Raw genomic sequence first — 12,413 nt, forward strand, 5'->3', positions numbered from 1 at the left:
CTGAAACTAGATGTAATAGGACATTCTGGGATTTTTTGGCAATCTGCATTTGACATACTATGGATAGATACTAAATCTTTTTCCTGGCATGATAAGGTGGTATGGGTTTTGGAATGCACCCCAAGTAGTTCAGACCAACCAGAAATCATTAATACTGAATTTGTAGCTATTCAACGATATCATAGCATTTAGTTTTCATAGCATCATGACAAATTGTATAGACAGATGCATCGGTAAGCTAACGTATGCATGATTTAGGCTTAGCTGCAAATTTATTTGAAGCTCTTTTGCAGACAGTTAAAGACTGTAGGGATCAAATTAACTTCAAAGGGCTCTGGAAACAAGAAAAAACTGCTGAACAATACAAGACTGACCCAGACACCATCTGTTTTTATGATGACAGTAATATGAAATCTTTGAACAAAGTTTCTTTCAACAAATAGTGTGACATTTCAATTAGGAGGGTGAACTTTATGTGTACTTATATTATGTAATTTAAGTTGTAATTATCTTGTGAAATTTATCATCAATTTAAAAAGTATAACTGAGGCATCTGTCCAAGGTTTTAAACAATTTTGTAACCAATTGAAGGTTACATCCAAAAGCTTTTTAAATTGAATTTGGCTTGCACCTTTATTTCTGTAAAAAAAAAAAAAAAAAAATATTGTGCCACCCCATTGTGAGTAATGGCTTCAGCCTGGACATCCCTATAAAAAGATCAGATTCCATCACTGCACAAGTGTCTGATAAAAAAATGTCAAAGGCATATTAAAGGTTTGATTCAACTGCTGCAGATGCCAAAAAGTGATTGTCTGCCAAAAACAGATTGCCATCCACTGAAACAATCAACCTTAAGTCTCTGCATTACTTTACCTGCTCTGTGTCCCACTTTATAACCAATCGAGTAGTTTATACAGTTGAAATAGCTTGAAATCTTAGGTGCATGTGGGTCAAAAATGACCCGGGGAGGTTGTTTTCTTGCAATATCTTTGTCATGAAAAGTTTTTATCATTTCGTATTCCAGCTATTCTTCAAAAAACCTCTCTTTGATATTATTCCATTCACTGTTTTAAACAATTTTTTATACTTTTCAAGAAATTGTAATATTTGTATTACTACGCCAAGCTCTTTTTCACTGATAATATCACACAAGGGGTGTTGCAGTACACAAACTTGGAGGGACGGAGAGCAACAGCAGCTCTTGGAAAAGAGTGGAAAAATGCCAACAAAATGGATGTTGACATTCTTCTATTGCTGTTCCGTGTAATATTATTCTTTTTCAATTATAAAATGTTCAAAATCTGTTATAAAGTGAAAAATAAGCATATTTCAAACATGAACTCATTCTTGTATGAACAAAAATATAATACAAACAATAATACAAATTATTATTCTTAACCAAAATGAAAAAAATAGCATAAAAACACAATGTTTTTTGGGGGGTAATTTCTGACCCACTTATTGAAATGTGGCTGCACAATGGCATGGTGGTTAGTATTTTCACCTTTTCGCCTTGCAGCTAGAAGATCCCCGGTTCACGTACCAGCATGCATGGAATTTGCATGTTCTCCCTGTACAAGCGTGGCTTTTCTCCGGGTACTCCGGCTTCCACCCACACTCCAAAAATATACTGAGGTTAATTGATTATTCTAAACTGTCCATAGGTGTGAATGCGAGTGTGACTGTTTGTCTGTATATGTGGCCCTGCGACGGACTGCGATCTGTCCAGAGTGTCCCCTGCCTCTGTGTCACAACTATTCCTTTTAGTGTTTAACAAGGACACACTTTTTCTTTCATCACAGACATGAAGTTTTGCATCTTCGCACATTATGACTCTTTAATCCAGATAAAAGCAGCTGTAGATGGATATAAAGAGAGTGATTAATATTTAAGAATATAAGCCATATTAATGCATTTGACATCAATTTTGATCCATTAATAACATTTCAGTCACAATGTAGGGACTACAATCATTTCAGCAAATGGAAAACAACAGTATATGAGCTGAATTGGTCCTGTAATAACATGATTAATGGATGAGTTTTATATACATATAAAATAGAGCAATTATCGATGTATTTATTTTTTTATTTATTTATCTCTTATTATCCCATGGAATGTGACCTTTAAAAATACAACTCTTGTTAATGAGATTAAGTCATTGTGATGCATTAAAAAACATTTCAGTAAAATTTACAGTGTTCAATTATTTTTTGGCAAAGGTAAAAAACTACATTATATGATTTGAAATGGCCCTTTAAAGCTATTTTTGCAGGTAAATCAACGTCGAAGGGTCAGAGCAGGTATGTTACAAACAAACTAATGGCAAATAATCACTTTTTGGCACAAGACTTGCGTTTATTTGCTTTATAAGTGGATATTCCTGACGGCCCCTGAATGCAGCACATACGAATTTTGACTTCTTCCGCGTTTACCTGAAGCACTAATTACTTTCCAAATGGGCGTTTACCATTGAAACGAATTTGTTTGTGCTCTTGTTCTGGTTGTAGAAAGACAGAGAAGGAAAGGGAAAGGGAAGAGAAATGAGACAAAGAAACTAAACAACTTTCCCGGTACTTTAAAGTTTAGTTTTTGTCGAAGTTTGAGTCCTCGCAGGTCGTAATGGGTTGTTGTAACAGCACAGAGGTAAGTCGGCTAACAACAAAATGGCTAAATCAGACGGCGACTCGGCTTTAAAGTCTGAAAACCCCGAATAACAAGAGGATGTTTACATGTCGTGTGCAGCGTTAACGTCACTTTTCTTCAGCAGCAGCAGCAGCTCCTTGTTTTACGGCAACAACGCAGTCACCAGTTTGCTGTTTTTGGAGCCGCAGTGAAGCTACTTGAGAGCGCCTTGAACCAAAAACCGAGCTAAAGATATTCTGTTATTTATGCCTTGGCAGAGCAAACGGGACTGGAAACCCCTGGAGGAGCGTAGCTGCACGGATATCCCATGGCTCATCATATTTACACTGTTCTGCATTGGGATGGTAAGTTTCCAGTTAGAGAAACTCCTGCAGACTAATGCATCCTCCCTGTATTAAATCCTTCCTTAATCAAAGTTGGAATGTAGCTTTTTTATGCGTGCACACTAAAAAGCTCAACATTTATTAGTAGGATTTATTGCAGAGCTGTTGTTATTCATTTTAACTAGTGCTTGAGTGCATTTTGTCTATTAGATGTTTGCATGTTATTCTATCAAGTTGTAGTTTTGCACATCACTGAAGTTAATGAAAACAAATTTTGCACAACACCCCTGCAATAAATCCAGGTTTAGTTGAAACTACTAGATGATTGATTGATTAAGCTTTGTGGTCACAGTCAAGCCTGTGGTTGGTGGTTTTGTTGAGCAGTGTTGCGTTATACTGTGACGTTTTTAACATTCAGTCGGACCTCGAAGATATAAAAGTGATGGGCAGTGTCAGTGTACCATGATATATGACAACAGCAACTGTAAAGTCAAATCAACATCTTTTTTTAACAAAAGTTGAACATGAAGGTGGAACTCATCACGTTAAATCAGTTTTGAATGTTACAAATTAAAAATCATATTACGGTTTTAGATTTTGTCACCAATAGCCTGTTGGAGCTGAGTCTATGGTGCCATCTGCTTATTAATGTGCTAAATGCTGCTATCTAAAGCCAGTATTACCTTCTGTAATCTGTGTCATCTGCAGGCATGTATTTGTGGCTATCCCATCGCCACAGGAGGTGCCTCCAGGCTCATCTCAGGATATGATAGTTATGGCAACACCTGTGGTAAAAATAACACCAGAATCGACGGAGTACCCCTCAGTGGCCGGGACATGAGAGAAAACAAGTTAGTGCCTTAATATGTAGCAGAGGAGTTTATTTACACTGTGTTCATTTCTTCCAGCTACACTGACCCTTGGTTGCACTTTGATCTGCTGCTTAAGCTCTTTCCTGGATCAATAGCTGAGCTCATGAGCGTGTCTCCCTTTGCATAATTCACACGAACAAAGTCTTAAATTAATGAGATGTTTTTATCATTTGTCTTTTGAAGTCTTTGATGATATTCCTCCTTTTGGGCTTTTCGTCAGCACGCAGCCTGCAGGCCCAGTTTTACTGAAACAATGGGTCATGCTTTATTGATGGGCTGATTGCCAATGGAGGCTTTGAATAAAAGGCGTCTCTGCTACAAAGGAGGATTTGTCTGGCGGGGTAGCAAATGTCACCAACTTTCATTTTCTGCCCAAACAGAACAGTCCCAGCTGGCATTGCAATAACCAAACGCACTGATATTTTCATCAAAGTAGAGGTGCTTCTTATTTTGGAGCAAAATGCGACAGTACCTCATATTGACAAGTTACGATTTTCTTCTAGGTATGTTTTCTTTCTAGACCCATGCAACCTCGACATCATTAACAGAAAGATCAAGTCCATTGCCCTGTGTGTCTCCAAGTGTCCAGCTGCTGAACTGAAGTCATACAGTGACTTAAAGCAGTTTGCTCTGAATAATGGTGAGAAAAATATCGATGTTTTAGAGTAAAGGTGGACCAATGTGTGAACTGACATTTACTCGTGCATATACCTGTGACATTTGTTAATGTCCATACCAACATTATACTTACTTGCACACAAGTTTTCAAATGTTTAATGAAGCTAAACCATGTAATCCTAATTTTTGGTTTCCCTGTTTTTAGGCTCTCATCTCTGTTCCTATGATATTTCTCCTACAAGATACACAAGCAGTTCAGACAGATACACTAAATGTCCAAAACTCCCTGTTCTGCCAAGGTAACCAATCATATCGATTGCATTAAAATTTTTAAGAAATGAGCTTGTAAATGGGAAAATTGAATCCTCGGTTGTACCCAGTTTTTAATGGCATTATTGTTAGGGACACATCCATGAAGGGATTGTTGAGGGTTTAGTGGAGCTTATGTAACAGTGACGTTTATGGGGGGAAGTGAGCATTACTGTATGTTCCATTATATAAAATTAGCTTTGGAATAGTTTTTCCTTCAGTCAGGTATTTCAGGTTAATTCCCAAACAAAATCTCACAAAACTATGCACTGTAGCTCCACCTATGTCTGCACATTCCAGGACTAAATAGATGACAGATGAAGATAAAGTGTGCTGTAGTTTTCTGCTTCAACAACTGTTGATTATAAATAAATTAATCTGTGTTGATCTTTTTACATTTGCAGTAAGGCCGTGCCGCTGTTCCGTCGCTGTATTCCTGTAGATATCGGCTGCTATACTGAATTTGCCCAGGCATTTATTACATTTGTCAGTGACAACACTGTGTTGCGACGAGTGATCGGTGGGGTGATGGCCAGCAAGGAGATCATCATGGGCCTCTGCCTGCTGGCTTTAGGTATAACACACAGTTGCAGCTCACTTATATTACGCCTTAAGCTATTTTAGGTGCTTAACTGAAGGTTCTTATCCTAAGAAAACCTGCTGGTGTCAGCAGCACCATTGCACAACTGTAATTGCTCATGAGGATTCTGTAGGAAGGAAATTGTCAGAAGGGAAGCTATTTTTGACATAAAATAACAGGAAATGTCTGAGCGGTTACAGCCATTATATCCAGTGAAGTTTCTCCCACAGGCGTTAATTTAAGGTCTGCTCTAACTCCTCCCACTGGTGGTGCAAAAGAGACTGAACTCATCCCATGTCAGCTTTAGACATCTTTCATCTCAATTATTTGATCTGCCTGCTGTGGGTGTTGTGATTGTCAAGGCTACATGATTCATAGCAGGATAGTCTTTTCTTCATGGGCTTTTGACATTCACACTTTCATCTGGTCCTGTTTAAAAGCATCTTAAACAGGGGTTTAAATGTAATGCGGTTTGCATTTTGTTTTATTTTATGTTGCAGAGACTGTAAGCTAGGTTGTCTCTAGCTATAGAATAAAGATTTTGAGCAACTTGAGTTAACTTTCTCTAATGGTGCTGTGTGATTTTTCTCTCATGCAGTTCTCTCCTTGATCATGATGGTTGTCATTCGTTACATCTCCAGAGTCCTGGTGTGGATTCTAACAATTCTGGTAATCATCGGCTCTATAGGTAACTTGTTTTATTATGGCGGTCTTAATTACATTTATTTATTTGTTTTTATGTTAGTTTATATTTATTGTTTTCCTGCTGACCCCGTGCACATGGATGTGGTCTCTTACAGGTGGAACAGGCGTCCTGTGGTGGCTGTACGTAGACAGCAGGAATGCCCTGAATAATAACACCACATCAGTGTTTGGAAAAGAAGTGGCCTCGGACAATGTTAAGGCTTTGCTCGTGTATGCAATTGGTGCTACAATTTTCACGGTATGTCTTCATGTTCTAGTACTGCATGTGTTCACGGTTTTGTAAATAAAAAGAGTTTGTATTTGAATATTTGGGGTTTCACAAACTGCAACGTTTACCGCTGTATTACATATGCAGTAATTCAAGAGTGTGAAGGAAAAAATCTGTTGGGCTTTTGACACCATCTGGAAGTTGGGAACAGTTCTTTGTAATGCAGTCGTTCACTTTTCGTGGTCTCACTGTATCGCAGATTTTTAAATTGTGTATATCTAATTTTGTATCGCCGGATTTTGCAGTATATATATATATATATATATATATATATATATATATATATATATATATATATATATATATATATATATATATATATTATATTTATATATATATATTATATATTTTTTTATATATATATATATATATATATATATATACACACATATAGTTTTAATTATTTTTGCGATAAACTAAGCACTTTTTTGCCTAAGAAATTAAAAACTATAAAAAAAAACTCATTAAACCATATTAAAAGAATATTAAATCGAAATAAAATGTGTAGCGTGCAGCACTGGGCGCTGATTGGCGCAGTTAGCATCAGTCTCCTCCATCTCCCATGTATAGCATGCATTCAACATCTCGCTTTGCCCGTTTCACATTGATGTCTGATTGCTGCGCATAATGTTGCTCTGCAGTGTTGTGTTTCTGCAAAATTTTCGGAAAAAGTAGAATTTTTTCAAACCCTATGATGTCAGTCAAACGTTGTACACCTTCTAAGGCTTCTGGCACCGAACCCAAGCACCGGAGGAAGATGCTTACCATCACAGAAAAGGTGAAACTCCTTAAAATATATCAATAAAATAAATAGAAAATCGCTACTTTGCGGATTTTCGTCTGTCGCGGGGGGTTGTAGAACCTAACCTTCGTAGTAGACGAGGACCACTGTACCTGTTCAGTGGCATGACACAAAATATGTGCTATTGCCATAAACACCCTCATTGAATTACTCTATTGGTTTACAAGAAAGCTTGTTGTGTAACCCTTCAGGTAATACTGCTGCTGGTGATGTTCTTCATGAGGAAGCGTGTGGCTCTCACCATCTCCCTGTTCCATGTGGCGGGTAAAGTGTTCATCCATCTTCCCCTGCTGGCCCTGCAGCCTTTCTGGACCTTCCTCTGCCTCATGCTCTTCTGGGTCTACTGGATCGCAGTGCTTCTCTTCCTCGGGACTGCAGGTGAGGAGGAAGTATTGTGGAGAAAAACGCCAGATTGGTTAATGTGGATGTTTGTCAGAATTCACAGTGCTTTCATCTGATGCGTTTGTGGTACCGTTCCCAAATGAGCGGAATATTAAGTTAGTTACTTTTGACATTTTGCCTTGGTTTTGTGGCGTGACTGAACACCCACGTTGGGATTCTTGTGCCAGTCTTGTGATACAGAGAATGGAGTCAAAGAACCACTTCTCTCTTCATCTCCCACATATCTTTTCTACAGCTGATTTTTAAGTAGCTTTTAAAAGAGAACGCCAACAAAACACAAGAGAAGTCATTACATCACATTCACTTGTTGATTTATATTCAGAGTTTTGGGAAAAATTTAGCTAAATATAGAGATGGTCTCTTTAGAATGCCTTTCTGTGAAAAACAATGCACCATCAAGTGAAGCTAATTTTTCATGTTGGTGAGATTGCTTGAACTATATAAATTTCATTTTATTTTAAATTCCATTATACTTGGGAAATCTTTCTGTAGCTCTGCAAAAGTTATATGTTACACAACACAAGTTGAGTTTTTGTGGCATACCTTGGCCTGAGTTTATTTGTATAGAACATTTCAACAATTCAAAATCCTTTATGTTTAACATAAAAGCATAAATATGAACATTTCAGCATTTCAGTGAGTTAATTAGAGAATAAAAAGTAATATAAAGCAAAAAATTAAAGCTACTGTAAGCGCCCTTTTGCAGTGTTGTTATAATTGAGGAAATAATTTTTGTTGCTCAAAAGCAGACATTTGATATGTAATTGTAAAGTGAAAGGATTAAAGTGTTCTACTTAATTTTATCCTAGGAGGCTTCCGTAGGCTAGTAAATGCAGCCACGAAGAAGAATGTTGCCAGAAGTGTTGTGTTCTGTTGTAATAAACGAGCAGGTGGCAAAACAATACAGTAGTTTTAACATCGTCATGATGATGTTAGTCAATAAAACACGTACAACAGTCTCCTGTCCCTCCTTTATGAAGTGGTTATGGCAACAAGAAACTTAAAAGAATGAAGAGGCAAGACTACAGAACTTGAAAAAGCTACAGAAACTAGGATAACCACTACAGCTACAGTGCAGTTTAGATATTCAAAAGCCTGAGATTTGTTTTAGTGGAAGACAAACAGAAAAGTCTTGAGCGTTAATTTAAAAGAACTGGGTTTTGCAGCAGGCCTGGAGTTTTCTAGGACTTTGTACCAGATATGAAAACAATAATAGCTGCCTCTGTGCTTTGTTTTTAGTTTGGAAAAACAAAGTAGACCTGTTCCAGACCACCTGAGAGGTCAGGATGGTTCATAATATAGCAGTGCTTTATAAACCAACAGCAACATCTTAAAACCAGTTCACTGGCAGACAGCTTGTGCAGACAACACCTCAGATGCAAAGGTTAGATTTTTCTTCTCCTATCTAAATTCATGCGTGTATTTCCTCACAGGGGCGCCAGTAAAGAACAATTCTACAGGTGTGGTTGAATATCAAATGCAGGGGCCTCTCCAGTACTTGGTGTGGTATCACGCTGTGGGCCTCATCTGGATCAGTGAGTTCATTCTTGCCTTCCAGCAGATGACCATTGCTGGAGCTGTGGTCACCTACTATTTCACAAGGTATAAAAGAAGTATCACCAAAAAATACCATATTTTATCACATGGAAGGCTTAATGTCACGTTTGCTGTCATTTTTATTTTCTTTTATGCCATATGTTTTCAATTATGTCGTCAGGAATAAATCCCAGATGCCAATAACACCCATCCTTTCCTCCATGGCACGAACCATCCGTTACCACCTGGGTACTTTGGCCAAAGGCTCCTTCATCATCACACTTGTTAAGATCCCTCGTCTCATCCTGACATACATTCACAGCCAGCTCAAAGGAAAGGTAAGCTGTGAAATAATTGACTCCCATCTGGACTTACATTGAGCCAGTGAGCAACCATTATAGGCATTTCTCATATATTTATACATTCGTTGTTGTCAAGATTGTTCAATATCTGTAAATTTCTCTCTTTTTCCTTCTTTTTAATAGGAAAATGCATGTGCTCGATGCATGCTAAAAGCCTGCGTCTGCTGTCTGTGGTGTCTTGAGAAGTGTTTAGCATACTTGAATCAAGTAAGTAGTCTCATGCTGGCAAAATGTCCTCACTGTATACAAGATCCCATGTGTTCACACTGCACATTTCTGTGTTAAATTATTTCAGAACGCTTATACTGCCACAGCCATCAACAGCACCAATTTCTGCACCTCGGCTCGTGATGCTTTTGTTATTCTGGTGGAAAATGCGCTCCGGGTGGCTGCCATTAACACCGTGGGCGACTTTGTCCTCTTCTTGGGAAAGGTATTGTCCCCAAAAGCAGTCGTGGAGTGTTTAATGTAAGATAATCTGCCAGACTGACTGTAAAGTGACTAAAATCAACATTTTTATCTTGAAGTACAGCATCAAATGTTAGAATGTTTGTAGCAAGGTCATCATATGAACTTCAAAGTTGGTGGTAGTATGTGTCAACATTTTGTTCACACCTTGACTGTGCTGCCCCCAAGTGGCAAAAATAGATTTTTTAAGTTCACATTTCAAAAAAAGTGGCCTCTCACAAGGATTTCATATTTTCTAACCAGCCTTTATGTCCACATTCTCAGGTTCTTATAGTTTCCTGCACAGCATTTGCTGGTATTTTGGCTCTGAACTACCAGAGAGACTACACTGTGTGGGTGCTGCCTCTCCTCATCGTCTGTCTGTTTGCCTTCCTGGTTGCCCACTGCTTCCTCTCTGTGTTTGAGAATGTGGTCGATGTTCTCTTCCTCTGCTTCGCTATCGACACTAAGTATAATGACGGCAGCCCTGGGCGCGAGTACTACATGGACAAGGCCTTAATGGTGAGAGAGGAGATAGTTCTTTTATTTAGCTATTATTGTTTTGTATTGCCTTTGACATTATTAGATCTATTGTTTTTATCTGTTGATTTTTTTTGACTGAGTGGTTTGACTAATAACCATTTATTTTTTATAAATCAACAAAAACTTGCCACATTCGATTGGTTCAATAGAAACGACTTTACCAGACCCCTTTTATTACTCCGCTAAGGAACGGCGGAGTTATGTGGCGATCGGCGTACGTTTGTCTGTTTGTTAGCAACCTTGGAAAATGGATTAACAGAATTGGAATACATTTTCAGGCAAGGTCAGAAATGACACAAGGACCAAGTGATTAGATTTTGGCAGTGATGTGGCTTATAGTCTGGATCCACAGATTTGTTAAAGATTTCTGTATCATTGCGAGATAGCAGCACGATGTCACTGTAACTATGACTACAAGTGAACACGATGTCAGCTGCCTGCTGATGATCACATGATTGTGATCCTACTACAAATCCACTGCTGCGGACTTATCGGGACTTATCCATCTGAAAATGATACAAGGAACAATTGATTAAATGGTGGGGGTGTTTCTGAGTCCCATCAATTCCTGCCGCCCACTACGTATTTAGGTCACACGATTCGGTATCCGTACATAAAGTACACAGCATAACACACGCCTGTGCTCAATGCAAGGTCATTTTGTTTGTGGGTACATCTATGTGAAATGGACACAGTCTATAGTGCCATAATTTCTGCCATGACTTTTTCCACGATTTCAGCTGTAGGACATGATATGACTGATCAGCCTTGGTGCAGTAGTGCGCTCTCTGAGTGCTTTTCTTGTTCTCCCTTTGATCTTACATGAAGCATATTAATTTAAATGATTTGAGAGTTGAATATCTGTTCTATAACTCTGTGTTTCCCTTCCCAGGAATTTGTTGAGAACAGTAAAAAAATGGGTTGGCACAAACCAAAGGATGGCGATGGACGAGAGATGAAGCCCATGGTGAGTTGAACAATGTTTGAAGCCCTTAACAATGTGGTGTGAATAATTTCTTTGCAGCTGGAAAGCAAATACAACAAATACATGGTGCAAAAATACTTTGTAAACAAAATCCATCTCATATGCTTCATTTAAAACAAGCAAATAACATAACCCTTAGTGTGAGTTGTGTTCTAATACATTCTGCATTTTGTGGTTGTGAATGACAGATGATGACAGTTTTTTTTTTGTTTTTTGTTTTTTTTTAATTGCAGACACGTGGAGGGACTTTAGCTTGACCAAGTTTCACAAAGACTGCCAAAACTCCTAAAAATCTTTCAGATCCTAACTCAGAGTTTACCAGCATTACACTCCAGGGACATCAACAAAATAACAGTGCACTTTGTATAGAAGCTTTACCAAGCAAGCAAAGCAAAAAGGTGCTTTGTATCTTACTGTTTATTTTTGAAAAAGAGGGTTACATTTTGACACTAATAGATTTAATATGGCAAAAGCTTATTTGGGTTTGTCCAGGTAAACTGGATTTGCGAGTTTTCTTTTCTTTACACATCCAAGTTTTCCTTTCAATTGTATTTTAAATAATGTGAGCGATTTAACATGGTTTAACATGTTTGGTTTCATAAGTAAGATTATCTGCCTTTTGAAGGGTTCAGTGAGCATTTTGAAACATACAGCTAACTACATGTTGTCGAAAAACTGGCAAAGTTGTTTATGACTTATTCAATTTTATACTTAAATAAAACCCTTTTCAGTTTTATTGTTTGATTTATTTATTTTTTTCCTATCCATGTCTATCAAACATCAGAATATCAAACAAAATTCTGTGCAGGCACAGTCTTGGAAGCAGCTTTAAATTTCAGTCAGAGGCAGCAAATGAGTTACAACATCATCAGTGCTATATTTGTCATCTGAATGGTTACTTAAATAGCGATTTTCTGCTTAGTGGTACTGAACGTGCTTTACAGTGTTTCACAGTCACCTACACTACCGTTCAAAAGTTTGGGGTCACCCAGACAATTTCATGTTCTCCATGAAA

At 37.9% G+C, this 12,413-nt stretch overlaps 1 protein-coding gene across 1 annotated transcript; it reads left to right on the plus strand.

The window, feature by feature from the left end:
• Positions 1 to 2,439: 2,439 nt before the first annotated feature.
• Positions 2,440 to 12,134, plus strand: LOC111581933 (choline transporter-like protein 1). The gene is made up of 16 exons (XM_023290345.3): positions 2,440 to 2,646; positions 2,904 to 2,990; positions 3,678 to 3,820; positions 4,345 to 4,481; positions 4,665 to 4,758; positions 5,173 to 5,342; positions 5,947 to 6,036; positions 6,149 to 6,291; positions 7,315 to 7,501; positions 8,959 to 9,127; positions 9,243 to 9,399; positions 9,547 to 9,630; positions 9,719 to 9,856; positions 10,156 to 10,392; positions 11,306 to 11,380; positions 11,632 to 12,134. Exons 1-16 carry the CDS (start codon positions 2,623 to 2,625, stop codon positions 11,653 to 11,655), a joined length of 1,959 nt encoding a protein of 652 aa, XP_023146113.1. The 5' UTR covers positions 2,440 to 2,622; the 3' UTR covers positions 11,656 to 12,134.
• The last annotated feature ends 279 nt before the right edge of the window (positions 12,135 to 12,413 follow it).

This window comes from Amphiprion ocellaris, chromosome 4 (genome assembly GCF_022539595.1).
Source record: "Amphiprion ocellaris isolate individual 3 ecotype Okinawa chromosome 4, ASM2253959v1, whole genome shotgun sequence".
NCBI classification, from domain to species: Eukaryota; Metazoa; Chordata; class Actinopteri; family Pomacentridae; genus Amphiprion; species Amphiprion ocellaris.

Excerpts from the sequence above, each read along its gene's own strand:
- LOC111581933 (XM_023290345.3), top strand. The coding sequence starts at position 2,623 with ATGGGTTGTTGTAACAGCACAGAG. Across the intron at positions 2,991-3,677 it reads CACTGTTCTGCATTGGGATG|GCATGTATTTGTGGCTATCC; the intron begins GTAAGTTTCCAG and ends TGTCATCTGCAG. Across the intron at positions 9,631-9,718 it reads GTTTAGCATACTTGAATCAA|AACGCTTATACTGCCACAGC; the intron begins GTAAGTAGTCTC and ends AAATTATTTCAG.